The 17045-nt window shown below is 45.4% G+C and overlaps 1 protein-coding gene across 1 annotated transcript in view; it reads right to left on the reverse strand.

The window, feature by feature from the left end:
• The window catches only part of EXOSC10 (exosome component 10), a 29779-nt gene extending 13367 nt beyond the window's left edge, over window positions 1-16412 (reverse strand). Inside the window, exons 1-13 of the mRNA XM_030805769.1 lie at window positions 16229-16412; window positions 14522-14658; window positions 12259-12382; window positions 7978-8082; window positions 7503-7668; window positions 7059-7173; window positions 4344-4419; window positions 4021-4131; window positions 3672-3815; window positions 2372-2562; window positions 764-920; window positions 446-594; window positions 209-259 (exon numbers count right to left, since the gene is read on the reverse strand). Of these exons, the coding sequence (XP_030661629.1) occupies window positions 209-259; window positions 446-594; window positions 764-920; window positions 2372-2562; window positions 3672-3815; window positions 4021-4131; window positions 4344-4419; window positions 7059-7173; window positions 7503-7668; window positions 7978-8082; window positions 12259-12382; window positions 14522-14658; window positions 16229-16411 (1709 nt within the window). The 5' untranslated portion in view covers window position 16412. The remainder of the gene's footprint in view (window positions 1-208; window positions 260-445; window positions 595-763; window positions 921-2371; window positions 2563-3671; window positions 3816-4020; window positions 4132-4343; window positions 4420-7058; window positions 7174-7502; window positions 7669-7977; window positions 8083-12258; window positions 12383-14521; window positions 14659-16228) is intronic.
• Window positions 16413-17045: the final 633 nt, after the last annotated feature.

The raw sequence follows: 17045 nt of genomic DNA on the forward strand, positions 1-17045 counted from the left end.
ACTGAAATGATTCCAGTTCAGAAGTTTTAGTTCTTAAATGGCAGCCTGAGGGCAGAAATTCTATATTCCTTCAATTTGCTACCTTCCAAGCTTAGAGCATTAATCTCTGAGTAAGCAGCCCAGGTAATAGCAACCAGAAAAGCTTGATTTTGAAGAACATCATATCTACTGAGAAAGTCGGAACATATTAATCAGCTTTCAGACTCACTTAGGCAGTTCTTCAGCTATTTTCAGCATCATGTGGTTTGGCAGTACATATCTGAAAAAAAAAAAACACACACACACACAGTGGGGACACATTACATTCAGCCAGTAAGTTCCATTAGATGCTGTCACATAGGGGAAACAACCAGCTTTCATAGCAAAAGAAAAAAGCCCATTATTTACTTGTTATTAGATCTCTTCAGTCTGGAAACAAGTGTTAAAAGAATCTCTAATCCCTTACCCGTAACTTTCATCTTCCCTGCGAGCTGTTTTATCCCTCCAGGCAAACAGCAGCTGAAAGGCTGTCAACTGCTGTGTGTTAAGGTGCTTCTTTTGCTTCCTATAGAGTTCAAGGTAGGACTCATCCGTGAAGATAGGTTTGATGAATTTCTACAAAGTATTAGAGAATATTCAAAATCAATGGGAATCAAAATTGTGCCCTGGACTCTGCAAAACGTTTGGCTCTTTTCATGAATGTAAGGAGCAACCTTAAGAACTAGAACCTGGCCAGACACAGAGCCCGAGTGTCACGGTCTGTGTGACTGCGGCTGAGGTGTACCTTGAGGCAGATGTCCCTGCTCCGTTGCCACACCACCTGAAGCTGCACGGGCTGCCCGTTGCCGCGCTCCCACAGCTCCAGCCTCATTTTGTCATAGATGTATAGCAGGTAATGGGTGTCATCCCGGGCGTAGCTGAGCATCTCCTCAGGCAGAGGGCTGGAATTGCAGAGGACAGTTTTACTGATTGCCCCCAAGGACAGCAATTCAATTTGTCTGTTCCTTGGGTGCTGGGACTTCCTTAGACCCTTCCAATATGAAAGATCCTTTCATAGTCAATACTGCAGTTATGCCAACATTTCCTGCATTTTAACATGGTAAACCATTATTTTAACAGCTGGGTAGAATTGGAGGCAGGGTAATACGGTGGTTAAAGTAAGGGCACTGTCAGCTACTCTGGACACACACAAGAGGCAGTAGAAAAGGGGCCACTGTTGTCCTGAGTTCAAATCTCAGCTCCAGATGTCTGTCCTTGGACAGTTCCTTAACCTCTTTGGGCTGACCTACCTAACTTGTGAAATGGGAACCAGGTACTTCATAGGCTGTTGTGAGGACTACACAGGACCACATCCTTGAAGCACTTAGCCCAGAGCTTGGCACAGGGTAAGGGCTCCGTAACAGGGAGTGGTTTTTAGATTTTATCAATTTCATCTTTTATTTGGACTTTATCAGTCCAAATGTAATTTTACTTTTATATTTAGAAATTCTGGCATTCTGGGCCAGGCGCAGTGGCTCACGCCTATAATCCCAGCACTTTGGGAGGCCGAGGCGGGAGGATCACCTGAGGTCAGGAGTTCGAGACCAGCCTGACCAACATGGAGAAACCTCGTCTCTACTGAAAATACAAAATTAGCTGGGGGTGGTGGTGCATGCCTGTAATCCTAGCTACTCGGGAGGCTGAGGCAGGAGAATTACTTGAACCCGGGAGGCAGAGGTTGTGGTGAGCCGAGATCGTGCCATTGCACTCCAGCCTGGGCAACAAGAGTGAAACTCCGTCTCAAAAAAAAAAGAAAGAAAAAAAGAAATTCTGGCATTCTGGCATGTGGAATTCCTGGAAAAGCTCAGCAGCACCTTCCTATGACAGGTACAACCTCAGACAGGTAGCAAACAAGCGGAAAACGACCAAGCTGAGCAAGGCCTGCAGGAAGTGGGGCAAAACTGCTACCTTATGCCACAAAAAACGCTCCATATAAAGCTAAACAACAGTGTCCCTTAGAATTCTTTCCCACCTATGGAAGATCATCTTATACACACACACAATCATCCCTATGGAAGATCTTACACACACACACACACACACACAAATCATCTAGTAGAAAGACCCCAGCTTCAAACAAGAGACAAGCACGGGCAAATACTGATGCGGCACCTCTTTTTCAGCCACTATTTCCATGAAACACAGTGTAACTGCATCAGCCCATCATAAAGTCCACATTATCATTAAAGAATTTCCTACCACTTTTACACTGCTGAAGATGCCTGGCGAAAAGCCTGATGCCATTCATCTCAATGAGCGTGGCAGGGCTCAAACCCAGGTCTCTCTGGACGACAGGTTAATGAATAATCACTTTCTTCTGCCACCCACATTTTCTCATTAAGAGCAAACTGACCGTATTCTCCAATCAGCCAGCTGATATTGTTTGTTTGAGTCCACGTTGCAGTAGAGTTTCAGGAGATGATCAAGTGAGTGCCTGCCCAGGTTAAGAAGGCGTGCTGCCTGATGAGTATCAAACATGTTTACTACATACAACCCAAAGTCTTTCTGTAGCCATTCTATGTCTGAATCAGCACCATGGAAGACCTGAAAACAGAATCAAAATCATGCAGTACACTGGTAGCAGGCCACTCATGCTCGGAAATTAACTATGCCTCTAGTTTATTAGAACACTGAAATTAGAAGGTAGTCTCTGCTGTCCCGTCTGTAGTGCAGTGGTGTGATCTTGGCTCACTGCAACTTCCGCCTCCCGTGCTCCAGCAAGCCTCCCACCTCAGCCTCCCAAGTAGTTGGGACTACAGGCGTGCCACCATGCCCAGCTAAACTTTGGTATTTTTTGTAGAGACGGGGTTTCATTATGTTCCCCAGGCTGGTCTCGATTTCCTGGGCTCAAGTGATCCTGCCTCAGCTTCCCAAAGTGCTGGGGTTACAGGCCTGAGCCACCTCATCTGGCTGAAGCCAATGTTCTAATCAAGATTAGATATATGCAGCTGGGCGTGGTGGCTCACACCTGTAATCCCAGCACTTTGGGCCAAGGTGGGTGGATGGCTTGAGGTCAGGAGTTTGAGACCAGCCTGACCAACATGGCAAAACCCTGTCTCTACTAAAAATACAAAAATTAGCCGGGCGTGGTGGCGCATGCCTGTAACCCCAGCTACTTGGGAGGCCGAGGCAGGAGAATCGCTTGAACCTGGGAGGCGGAGGTTGCAGTGAGCCGAGATTGTACCATTGTACTCCGGCCTGGGCAACAAGAGCAAAACTCCATCTTAAAAAAAAAAAAAAAAAAAAAATTAGATATATGCAGTTTTAAATGTTTCTTTTTGTCTTCAGTCACAGCTTTCTACACTCCTGATTCCTATGTTTGAAGTCTGAAACTGTTATCAACCAATGAGACACATGAAAGCAGCTCTAGTAGCTTCAGTACAGCCATTAAGTCCAAACAATCTTGATGGCTGGGGCTCACTGCAGTAGTCATTAAAATGATTTAACATTTTTCTGGGTGGTAACAAGCTAAGTCTTAGCTGTTCTAATAGGGATTTAGAAACAAAAGCCATTTAGCACGGTACCCTAGTTAGGAAATGACATGATTCCTCCCAACTTGACTGGGTCTAGGTTGAAATAATGAAATAGTACACTGAAAAGCACTAAAAATCTTGTACGAGCTCACATGCATGAGTTACAAAAGGGTGGCTGACCTTAACGATGGCTGGGTCTGTGAGGCTCTCATTGAGAATGTACATGTCACTTCGAAGCTCGAGGGTGTCAATGATGAAGTCTTCTGTCCGAGTGGAAATTTGCATCAGGCAGGTCAGTCCCAGGAAGCTCCTGTAAGAGTGGTGCTAAACCCCACAGAAGGAGGGGAGAAGAGAAAAAACAAAGATTATGTTAGACTTTCCTTTACTGATTTTGAAGTCAGCTACAAAGCTAAGTTATATGATTAATTTTTTACCAAAAAAAATTACAATTAGTATCAATTTTATACTTCTCCAATAGGTGAACTCACAGAAAATGTAAAAATTTTACCCAGGGTCACTTGTAAGATACCTCCAAGTCGACTGCAAATTCCTGACAATTCAAGAGCTTTTCGTTGAGTTCCACGAGTTCATCCAGGGAAGATATCAAATGGCATGGTGTCTCTTCTATAGATCTGTATAACTGGATCAAGAGAATAGTGAGAAAAAGGGAGGAATATAGAAACCATCTCCCAGTAAAGTACAAAGTGAACTACGAGTTTGAGAAATGACCCAAAACTGTAACTTTCTACCTTAAAGATCTTCAAGGAAAGTCAAAATTGCATCAATGAATCTACTTATTTGATTCCTCTTGGGCTACTACATGGCACCTTTAAACTAAGGCTGGGTACTAACCTGGGGTTGTGGCTTTTGAAGCACTGAATCTGGTGGGGTAAAGTGATTTAGTTCATACTGATAAGGATGTGCAAACCTGAGTAAATAAAACAAAAAGAGAAATCATTCTGATTAATTCCGTGATTCAAGGGAAAAATAATGCCTTTTATCCAATCTGTAAAAACAAATGAGAAAAGTCCACCATGAAAATATCTTCCCTTTATAAAGAGCTTCATTATTTCAGTAATTTGAGTACAAATCATAAATCAGATATTTGCTCACTCTTAAAATATGATAATTAAGTCTATTAATTTCTTTAGAGAGCTGGAGACCCAAGCAGCTTTATAAAGATTTGAGTACTTATTTGCAAAGTACTGTATGGTTGATGTTGTGGATAATACCAAAATGAGAAATATGTAATTCTTGCAGTTTGAAATAACAAATCTGTAAAGTAAGGATGAAGCAAATATTTCAGCTGGCCAAGAGCTTAATGTTATATTTTTTCTGATCCTAAGAAATCCGCCGGGCGCGGTGGCTCAAGCTTGTAATCGCAGCACTTTGGGAGGCCGAGGCGGGCGGATCACAACGTCAGGAGATGGAGACCACGGTGAAACCCCGTCTCTACTAAAAATACAAAAAATTAGCCAGGTGTGGTGGCGGGTGCCTGTAGTCCCAGCTACTCGGAGAGGCTGAGGCAGGAGAATGGTGTGAACCCGGGAGGCGGAGCTTGCAGTGAGCCGAGATTGTGCCACTGCACTCCAGCCTGGGCAACAGAGCGAGACTCCGTCTCAAAAAAAAAAAAAAAAAAAAAAAATCCGTATACAAATCCTCAACTTGTGATGTGTTCCTCGAGGATCACGGTAGCCCAGGAGGGCAGGGCTGCCTTTCATGGGCTTTATTTCTCCAGCACTTAGCTTGTGGCCTCACATTGCAGAGCTGGGGCTAAAGGCATGAATGCCCAGACAGACTCTGGCTCTATGTGAGGAAAAGGCCAATACTAATCAAATTTTTAACCTTTTTGCACTATACCAAAGGCAAAGTCCATTTGTCTATTTTAAGTGAAGTTTTTCCAAGATGCTTATATTGCCAGTAAAAAATGCCTTTTCTTTACTAAATTCATAAATGAGCCTTGGGCTGAGCATGGTGGCTCATGCCTGTAATCCCAGAACTTTGGAAGGTCGAGGCAGGAGGACTGCTTGAGGCCAGGAGTTTCAGGCCAGCCTGGGCAACACAGAAAGACCCTGTGTTTACAAAAATAAAAACTAAAATTAAAAAACAAGCCAGGTACAGTGATGTGTGCCTGTAGTCCCAGCTACTAGGGAGGCTGAGGCCAGGGGGATTGCTTGAGTCCCAGGGGTCAAGGCTACAGTGAGCTATGACTGCACTACGGCACGCAGCCTGGGTGACAGAGCAAAACTAAAAAAAAAAAAAAGTGAGCCTTACCTACTATTTGAGTCCTAATAAGAAAGGCAGAGCAGTATAGTATGGAGGAAAGACAAATTTAAGAAAACATGGTGCTGGGTGTGGTGGCTCGGGCCTGTAATCCCAGCACTTTGGGAGGCCAAGGAGGGTGGATCACCTGAAGTCAGGAGTTCAAGACCAGTCTGACCAACATGATGAAACCCTGTCTCGAAAAAAAAAAAAAAAAAAGAAAAAAAAAAGATACAAAATTAGCCAGGTGTGGTGGCACATGCCTATAATAATCCCAGCTACTTGGGAGGCTGAGGCAGGAGAATCATTTGAACCCAGGAGCCAGAGGTTGCAGTCAGCTGAGATCACGCCATTGTACTCCAGCCTGAGCAACAAGAGCGAAACTCCGTCTCAAAAAAAAAAAAAAGAAAAAAGAAAGAAAACATGGGCCGGCTCTGGCCAGGCGCAGTGGTTCATGCCTGTAATTCCAACCCTTTGGGAGGGAAGGTTGGGAGGATTGCTGAGGCCAGAAATTCAAGACCAGACTGGGCATATAGAAAATACAAAAACTAGCTGTGCATGATGGCTCACGCCTGTGGTCACAGCTACTTGGGAGGCAGAGGCAGGAGGATCACTTGAGCCCAGGACGTAAAGGCTGTAGTGAGCTGTGTTCATGCCACCACACTCCAGTCTGGGTGACAGAGAAAGACCCTGTCTCAAAGAAGTTCCAACTCCATGAGAAGTCTGCATCTCTAATTTTGCTTTTACACCTTTTTTTTTTTTTTTTGAGACGGAGTCTTACTCTATCACTCAGGCTGGAGTGCAGTGATGCCATCTTGGCTCACTGCAACCTCCACCTCCCAGGTTCAAGCGATTCTCCTGTGTCAGCCTCCGAAGTAGCTGGGATTACAGGCACACACAACCTCGCCTGGCTAATTTTTGTATTTTCACTAGAGATCGGGTTTCACCATGTTGGCCAGGCTGGTCTCGAACTCCTGACCTCAGGTGATCCACCAGTCTAAGCCTCCCAAAGTGCTGGGATTACAGGCGTGAGCCACCGTGCCCAGCCTTCATGTTTTACATCTATAAAACGGGAATGAGAGCAACTGCTACTTCTCAGGACTGCAGTGAGGTTTACATGAGACAATGCTGTGCAGGCCCTTTGTGAACACAAACAGCAGGTTTTATTGCTAAGGCCCAGGTTGGGGTAAGGAGGAAATCACTGCTTCTCAGATTTTCATGTATATACTCCACAAAAGCGAAACTGAAAATGTGGCAAAAAGGTAATTACTCACGGCATAAAGTCAGACACAGGCAAACACTTACATGTCTTGCTCAACCTGCTGGGTTCTCTGCTGATGGATGAAATCAGCCAGTGCAGGGGGGACGTCTAAGTCCTCAGGACGATCCTGTGGGCGTTCCCGCCTTTCCTTAGAGAGAGCTGGGGATCCAAGCAGTGACAAAAACATCATTAGCACATTCATTTCTTTTCTAGTTACACAGGGGTAAACTGGTTCCCTTTGTTTTTTGGCTATTTTTTTTTGAGACAGGGTCATGTTCTGTCCCCCAGGCTGAAGTGTGGTGGCACAATCACAGCTCACTGTAGCCTTGACCTCCTGGGCTCAAGTGATCCTCCCACTTCAGCCTCTGGAATAGCTGAACTGGGCTCCCTTTGAACAAAGGAGGGTGGAAGAGAGACCTGTACACCCTTCCTGGTTTTTGCATCAAATAAAGTGAGACTCAAACACAGGCAAAGTCTGCACTATTTACCTTGAGGGAGAGGTTTCTGAGCATTGGGTTTGATGAAGATTTTAGGAAGAAATGGTGTGTTGGAATTGTCAATCTTCTCTCGAAACTTGAGCTGAGGTCGGATGATATTTTTTGCATGAAGCAGCCGGAAAGTTTCAGATTTTGCTTTTTTGCCATATTCTGCTGCCTATGATCAACGAATACAAATACTTTATAACAGAGCCACTTGATGAATTAGAAAAATAAATTCCAATTTATGACTTCCGAGGAGACAAGAACATCGCAAAGGCCATTCATTTAAGAATGCATGTGCATGTGGAGGTCTCCAGAAAGAGGAGAAGAGGGTGTAATTAGATTTTGTGTGTTTATGAGAACAAACTAAAGGAGATAGCGGCCAGTTCTCTAATAAATTAGAACAGAAATGCATGTTAGAATGAGCAAAATCCCTATTATGAAGCTGACATCAGGAGCTCTAGTTAATCTGAAAAGCCCTCACCTTACGGTTCCAGCTGGACACTACTGTTTTGGGGACCTGCAAGCCGGCAGGGAGGACAGGCTGTTGATTCTTGTTTACACCTGAGGCTTCATCCAGTAAAATACCCTAAGAGTAGAAGAGGTACTGGTTAAGCATTTTTCCTTTTGAAGTTAGCAGAGTTAACTACCTAACATTTTATTTATTTAACACGGAGTATCACTCTGTCGCCCAGGCTGGAGTGCAGTGGTGCGATCTCGGCTCACTGCAACTCTTTACAGTTCTGAATTGGGCTCACTGCAACCTCTGCCTCCCAGGTTCAAGCGATTCTCCTGCTTCAGCCTCCCGAGTAGCTGGGATTACAGGTGTGCACCACCACACCTGGCTAATTGTATTCTTAGTAGAGATGGGGTTTCACCCGGTTGGCCAGGCTGGTCTCGAACTCCTGACCTCAAGTGATCCACCCGCCTGAGCCTCCCAAAATGCTGGGATTATAGGCGTGAGCCACTGCGCCTGGCCTAATTACCTAACATTTTAAAGAGATGTATTCAGAGACATTTGTGTAAGAAAATATACATATATAAGAACAGATCAATGTATATATCAAAACATCATGTTGTATGTGATAAATATATAGATGGTCCCCAATGTATGACAGTTTGACTTATAATTCTTTGAGTTTACAATGGTGTGAAAGTGATTTACATTTAGTAGAATCCATATTTCAAGTACACTTATAACCTGTTTTTCTTTTTTCTTTCTTTCTTTTTTTTTTTTTTTTTTGAGACAGAGCCTTGCTCTGTTGCCAGGCTGGAGTGTAATGGCACGATCTCGGCTCACTGCAACCTGCCTCACAGGTTCAAGCAATTCTCCTGCCTCAGCCTCCCAAGTAGTTGGGAATACAGGCATGCACCGCCACGCCCAGCTAATTTTTGTGTTTTTAGTAGAGACAGGGTTTCACCATGTTGGCCAGGATGGTCTCGATCTCTTGACCTTGTGATCTGCCTGCCTCGGCCTCCCAAAGTGGTAGGATTACAGGCATAAGCCACTGTGCCTGGCCCTGTTTTTCTTTTTGAGATGGAGTCTCACTCTGTTGCCCAGGCTGGAGTGCAGTGGTCCAATCTCAGCTTGCTGCAGTCTTTGCATCCTGGGTTCAAGCAATTCTCGTGCCTCAGCCTCCCAAGTATCTGAGACTACAGGCGCAAGCCACCATGCCCAGCTAATTTTTGTATTTTTTAGTAGAGATGGGGTTTCACTATGTTGACCAAGCTGGTCTTGAACTCCTGACCTCAAGTGATCCACCTGCCTTGGCCTCCCAAAGTGCTAGGATTACAGGCATGAGCTACTGTGCCCGGCCACAACATGTTTTTCACTTTCAGAAGTGTATTCAACGCTACTTGAATTACATGAGATGAATATTCAACACTGTATTATAAAAATAGGCTTTGTGTAAGATTTTGTCCAACTGTAGACTAATGGAAGTTTTCTGAGCACATTTAAAGCAGGTTCAGTTAAGCTATTTGGTAAGTGAGGTGTATTAAATGCATTTTTGACTTGTAATATAGGTTTACTGAGATATAACCAATTGTAAATCAAGGATCACCTATACAATTTTTGTCAATAAAAAAATAAAAATTTTACAAAGTTGATCAATAAAGGTGATTAGTATGTCATACCAAGTTATTAATGCATTATTTGCTCAAAGGCAGGTAGGACAGTAACTACCCATGCCCAATACTCGATTGACTCTTTAAAGCTCTGAATTGGGCTGAAAATTCTATGATTTAACAGCGTAATGTGGCCACTAAAATAACTAAGAAGTCCCTGGACTGCATACATTAAATATAGAAGTATACTATTTAGAATGAGACGCAGGGAGTCCTTATCTATTTTGCACTTTAAAGCAGACATGAAATATCAGCTTGGGCACTACTAACAGAGGCACAACCAGGTGATACATAGGATTATGGCAGGACTTGAAATCACAATATACCAGAAACTGCTGAAAGATTTGTGGGCATTTAGACTAGGGAAGAGATGACTTCATGGGACAGCAGGGTATGATTTAAATATTTTCAGGACTGTCAGATGGTTGAGGTTAGATTTGTTTTCCATGATCTCTACGTATTTCTGTGAAAATAATGTTCTGCCATAGAATTAGGCAAAAACAGATGATAAGCAAGACAGAATAATACACATCTCCTTCCAATCCTGTGAGCTGGGGGGTTCAGTAGATTTTGAGTAACAGTACAAATAAACTAAATTTTGGTTAGGTGATATAAATGCCTCTTCACTTGCAATACAAACAGAATTTGCAAATCTTGTCAGGCACGGTGGCTCATGCCTGTAATCGTAGTGACTAAGAAGGCTGAGGTAGGGGAGATTGTTTGAGGCCAGGACTGTTTGAGGAGTTCAAGACCAGCCTGGGCAACACAGCAAGACACTGTCTCTATAAAATAAAAAAAAAATTTAGCCAGACGTGGTGGTGCACACCTGCAGCCCCAGCTACTTGGGAGGCTGTGGTGGGAGAATCGCTTGAGCCCGGAGTTCAAGGTTGCAGTGAGCTATGGTTGCACCACTGCGCTCCAGCCTGGGTGACAGAGCATGACTTCAGTATCCAAAAAAATAAAAACAGAATTTGCAGATCTGGAAGGTAGATTCAGAATAAGCCACTTTATTTATTTATTAATTTTAAATAAAGACAAGGTCTCACTATGTTGCCCAGGCTGGTTCTGGAACTCCTGAGCTCACGTAATCCTCTTACCTCGGCCTCCTATAGTGCTAGGATTACAGGAGTGAGCCAATGACCCTGGCCAGAATAAGGCACTTTAACTTTTTTTTTTTTTTTTTTTTTTTAAGACAGTGTTTCACTCAATGCCCAGGCTGGAGTGCAATGGTGCAATCTTGGCTCACTGCAACCTCTGCCTCACGGGTTCAAGCGATTGTCCTGCCTCAGCCTCCTGAGTAGCTGGGATTACAAGTGCCCACCACAACACTAAGCTAATTTTTTGTATTTTTAGTAGAGACTGTGTTTTACCATGTCGGCCAGGCTGGTCCTGAACCCCTGACCTCAGGTAGGTGGATCCACCCACCTCGGCCTCCCAAAGTGCTGCGATTATAGGCGTGAGCCACCATGCCAGGCCGCCTTTTTTTTTTTTTGAGACAGAGTCTCACTCTGTCAACCAGGCTGGAGTGCAGTGGCATGATCTCGGCTCACTGCAACCTTGGCCTCCCGGGTTCAAGCGATTCTCCTGCCTCAGCCTCCTGAATAGCTGGAATGACAGGCGTGTGCCACGACGGCCCGGCTAGTTTTTATATTTTAGTAGAGACGGGGTTTCACCATGTTGGCCAGGCTGGTCTCGAACTCCTGACCTCAGGTGATCCCCCGCCTTGGTCTCCCAAAGTTCTGGGATTGTAGGTGTAAGCCATCACACCTGGCTGGAATAAGGTACTTTAAAAACAGGCTTTCAGGCTTGGTGAGGTGGCTCACGCCTGTAATCCCAGCACTTTGGGAGGCCAAGACAGGTAGATCACTTGAAGTCAGGAGTTTGAGAACAGCCTGGCTAACATGATGAAATGATGTCTCTACTAAAAATACAAAAATTAGCCAGGAATAGTGGTGGGTGCCTGTAATCCCAGCTACTCCAGAGGCTGAGGCAGGAGAATCGCTTGAACCTGGGAGGTGGAGGTTGCAGTGAACAGACATCGCCCCACTGCACTCCAGCCTGGGCAACTGAGCGACACTCTGTCTCAAAAAAAAAAAAAAAAAAAAAAAAAGAAGCTTCCATGGGGCAGTAATATTTTTAAGACAACTGTAATTATTTTTTAGAAAAAATATACCAACTATCAGAAGGGAATGTTACCATAAGAAATGTTAAGCTTATTTCCTTTTCATTTTCTAAGGTGCCTGGGTTGCTCTGTCTATCCGTATATTTTAATAATACAAAGCTCTTTGTTAGTTACCATAAGAGTAAGGGAAGGCCAGGTGTGGTGGCTCACGCCTGTAATCCCAGCATTCTGGGAGGCTGAGGCAGGCAGATCACGAGGTCAGGAGATCAAAACCATCCTGGCTAACACGGTGAAACCCCATCTCTACTAAAAATACAAAAAAATTAGACGGGTGTGGTGGCGGGCGCCTGTAGTCCCAGCTACTCGGGAGGCTGAGGCAGGAGAATGGTGTGAACTGGGGAAGCAGAGCTTGCAGTGAGCCCAGATCGCATCACTGCACTCCAGCCTGGGTGACAGAGTGAGACTCCGTCTCAAAAACCAAACAAAACAAAAAAAAGAGTAAGGGAAAATACTTACCACTCTCTCCAGAATTACATCATTCGCATCAACTAGTAAATCAAACTTGTCTTCCAACTCAGTCACTTTACTTCGATCCTTAATGTTGCTGCGACACCCATGGTACTGCATTACTCTGCTCATGCTAAGGAAAGGAAAACCAAGGTTAGCTTGTAGATTTTTATTTCATTTGTTTACATTCTGTGAGAGAGAATGTTCAAATGATGTGGCTCAGACTGTTGCCAACACGTTGTTTTTTTTTTTTTTTTTTGAGACAGTCTTGCTCTGTTGCCCAGGCTGGAGTTCAGTGGCATGATCCTGGCTCTCTGCAACCTCAACCTTCCGGGTTCAAGTGATTCTCGTGTCTCAGCCTCCTGAGTAGCTGGGATTACAGGCATGTGCCACCAGGTCTGGTTAATTTTTGTATTTTTAGTAAAGACGAGGTTTTGCCACGTTGGCCAGGCTGGTCTCAAACTCCTGACCTGAAGTGATCTGCCTGCCTCTGCCTCCCAGATTCAAGCGATTCTCGTGCCTCAGCCTCCTGAGTAGCTGGGATTATAGGCACACACCACCAGGTCTGGCTAATTTTTGTATTTTTTAGTAAAGATGAGGTTTCACCACGTTGGCCAGGCTGGTCTCGAACTCTTGACCTTAAGTGATCCACCTGCCTCGGCCTCCCAAAGTTCTGGGATTACAGGTGTGAGCCACGAGCCCAGCCTTTTTCTTTCTTTCTTTCCTTTTTTTTTTTTTTTTTTTAAGAGACAGGGTCTTGCTCTGTTGCCCAGGCTGGAATGCAGCAGTACAATCACAGCTCCCTGTAGCCTCCAACTCCTGGGCTCAAGTGATACTCCCACCTCAGCCTCCCAAGTAGCTGCGACTTGGGAGTGGTCCACCACCACTCCCAGCTACTTTAAAAATTTTTTGTAGGGATGGAGTCTCCCTATGTTGCCCAGGCTGGTCTTGAACTCCTGGGCTCAAGCGATCCTTCTGCCTTGGCCTCCCAAAGCACTAGGATTACAGGCATGAGCCGCCATGTCTGGCCCCCAATACTTTTTGATGAAACCAATAAAACTTGCACCCTGGCCGGGCGCAGTGGCTCACACCTGTAATCCTAGCACTTCAGGAGTGGTCAGGACTTCGAGACCAGCCTGGTCAACATGGTGAAACCCCATCTCTACTAAAAATACAAAAAATTGGCTAGGCGCAGTGGCTTATACCTGTAATCCCAACACTTTGGGAGGCCAAGGTGGGTGGATCACAAGGTCAGGAGTTCGAGACCAGCCTGGCGAACATGGTGAAACCTCCTCTACTAAAAATATAAAAATTAGCGGGAATGGTGGTACATGCCTGTTATCCCAGCTACTGGGGAGGCTGAGGCACAAGAATCGCTTGACCTTGGGAGGTGGAGGTTGCAGTGAGCCGAGATCACGCCACTGCACTTCAGCCTGGGCAACAGAGCAAGACTCCGTCCCCCGCCAAAAAAAAAAAAAGTGCTGGTCGTGGTGGTGTACACCTGTAATCCCAGCTACTCGGGAGGCTGAGGCAGGAGAATCGCTTGAACCTGGGAGGCGCAGGTTGCAGTGAGCCGAGATTGAGCCAATGCACTCCAGCCTGGGTGATGGAGCGAGACTCCATCCCAAAAAAAATAAAAATAAATAAAAAAAGAAATACCTGCTACTCTACAAGTTGTGGGAAAGAATCTTGGATCTGGCCAGGTGCAGTGGCTCACGCCTGTAATCCCAGCACTTTGGGAGGCTGGGGCAGGCGGATCACGAGGTCAGGAGATCGAGACCATCCTGGCTAACATGTTGAAACCCCGTCTCTACCAAAAATACAAAAAATTAGCCGGGTGTGTTGGCAGGCACCTGCAGTCCCAGCTACTCAGGAGGCTGAGGCAGGAGAATAGCGTGAACCCCAGAGGCGGAGTCTGCAGTGAGCCGAGATCATGCCACTGCACTCCAGCCTGGGCAATAGAGTGAGACTCTGTCTCAAAAAAAAAAAAAAGAATCTTGGCTCTAAGTGTTCACGTCCCATTTAATTAAAAAAGATTTGTACAAAAGTCAATATATTTTTTCAGTACAAAAGTCAATACATTTTTTAAAGGCTAAACTAAAAATATACCAAGTAATATTTCCCTAATCAAAATCCATTGCTTCAATTTTCACGTTATAGCTCTTCATACCACAGAAAATGTTTACGGAAAAATAAATTTCAGGAAAAATTTATCTACCTCTTTGTTTTCACTTCTTTTCACTAATACAAGAAAACAAAATATAGTACTTACCACTGAAGCAACCTGTCTCCCTGTGTTTCGCAAAACGCTTGGAAGCCAGGAAAACTTCGGTAAAAATCATACTCATCGCCAAACTGTGGTAGGCCCCCAGATGCCTTGGTGACTGCCACCACGGACCCAAGAGCAAACTGTCAAAAGCAAGAAAAGATGGCATGTTTACACATGGATCCCCATTCATTTGATATGTCATTTTTTTGATCTATCGTATACAAGGTATCTACTCTTCATCCTTCAAAAAAGTACTCATTTAGTGCCAAACCCCAATCTAATCTAGGCCCTGAGAATACAACAGTGAACAGGAAACCAAGTTTGGAGCTTATATTCTTGGGAGAGTTGAGAGACAGAACAAACACATACGTATATAATCTGACTAATATTCACAAAAACCTGGGGTTGAATCTTGACTCTGCTACGTATTAACTGAGATCTTGGACAAGTGATTGCTTTATTTGGACTTTACTGTTCTCCTCTGAAAAACAGGAAAAGTAAAAAGGGCCTGCACCAGAGTTTTTGTGAAGATAGAATGAATAAGCTAATAAAAGCATTTAGGACAGTTCTTGGCACATAAGTGTTATTATTATGACTCAAGTTCAGATCCAAGAGCTTTCTACAGGAATTTGTTTTTGTGTTTTCATCTGGATGAGCATCTAAAAACAATACAAGCTTATCCTAGATCCTTGGACGACAAATTTATAACAGCTACTATCTAAAACTGGATTTGTGTTTATTGTTCAGTTCGTGTCAAGTGGTTCTCTATTTTAACTGTTGTGAGGTAACGAAAAAAAACCGTGAAGTGACATAAATGATGGTTGATCATGTGAAGGCCAAATAACGCCATCAGTTGTGTGAATAAACATTTCCCAAGAAAAAAAGCAGAGAAAGGAGGTGGGAAATTAAGTCATGGAGGGGAACATGGTAGCTTATGAGCATGACCGCCACACAACCAGGACCACAGTTAGTGGTCCAGGAACTACTGAGAGCCATGTTAATGAATCAATAGCATTAGCTAACAGCAAATAAGATAAGATACAACGTTAGTGGAATTTCTGTAAATTTATAGGGTTAATTTACAAATTATTTTAGTTTCATAGTTTTGTAAGAGCTATGCACACCTTAAGCCTAGTTGTACGTTTGTTCATATTTAAGCTAAGCTAAGTTATACAAAGATCTTAAGTGAACGCTCTGTGTACCTTCCAGGAGTTACTAATAAACGTGCAATGGGGCTTTAACAGGTGACATTTAACTCAGGGTTAAAAATTATGTAGGATTGGACTTCAGGAGCAGAGGAAGAGAAGAGCCATCCTGGCCGCGGGAGGAGCCAACTCCAGGCAAGTGTGGGGAGCGCGAAGCAGCCGAGCCCCTGCGGAGAGCTGGTCGGGTGGCTAGGGAGTGGCGAGCGCGACGTCGCAAGGGCCAGCGACGTCTGGATGGCAAGGAAGCTTTTCCTAGGATGCGAGACGGCTTTCCACATTTGGGCCTACATGGACTTAAGCTCGCAAGCGGGACGCCCCTCGGTGTCCGTTTCCGAGGCCCCATCCCCGGAGGGTGCAGGAGAGTCTGCGCCCAGCGCGGACAGGGGTCCCGCGACCCTCGCTCGGGCTCTACTACGGTGGGCGGGCATTGGCTGCCCACAGGGCCCGGGTCGGCTTCCGGCGGCCGCGGGCGACTCCTGGTACCCCCGAGGCCCCGCGAACTCACCTTCACAAAGCTGTCGGCGTCCAGGAAGCCTGGCAGCACCATCTCTCCGTCGGATTTGGTCGCGCTGGTAGCCGACAGGACCCTGGGCTCCCGGGTACTGGGTGGCGCCATTTTTTCAGCCTGCACGGCTAGTCTCGCGAGAGCTTCTCGGCCGACGCGACGGAACGCGTGCGCACCACGCATGCGCCAGGTCGAAGCGGCGGGCGGGGCTCCTGCTTATAGGGTGGGGAAGCCTGCGATTGGAGTGGGGAGCCTGCGATTGGAGTGGGGCGCCTGCGATTAGGTTGGGGCGCCTGCGATTAGGTTGGGAAGCCTGCGTTTAGGGTGGGGCGCCTGCGATTAGGTTGGGAAGCTCGTGGTTGGGGGGGCGCCTGCGATTGGGGTGGCACTTCCGAGCGCTGTGGCGTGAATTTCACGTTCTTTTACCTCATATTGTATCATCCCAACAACCCTGTGATCTAGGGTGCGGCCTGGAGGACCTGATTATCACATATATTTTTGACACGAGGTTTGCCTAATCTGGTTTCGAACTCTTGGGCTCAAGCGATCCTCCCACCTTAGCCTGCGAAGTAGCTGGGACCCCAGGCGAGGGCCACTAGCCCCGCTTATCCTCGTGTTTATTTAAAAAATTAAAAAACAAAACAAAAAACAAAACAAAACCGGGACTACCGGGCGTGGTGGCGCGCATCTGTAGTCCCAGCTGCTCGGGAGGCTGAGGTGGGATAGTTGCTTGAGCTGAGGAGTTGGAGGCTCCACTGCACTCCAGCCGGGGTGACAGGGTGAAATCCTGTCTCAAAAATTTCTTTTTAAAGTTATG

This window comes from Nomascus leucogenys, chromosome 24 (assembly GCF_006542625.1).
Source record: "Nomascus leucogenys isolate Asia chromosome 24, Asia_NLE_v1, whole genome shotgun sequence".
In the NCBI taxonomy this organism is placed as follows: domain Eukaryota; kingdom Metazoa; phylum Chordata; class Mammalia; order Primates; family Hylobatidae; genus Nomascus; species Nomascus leucogenys.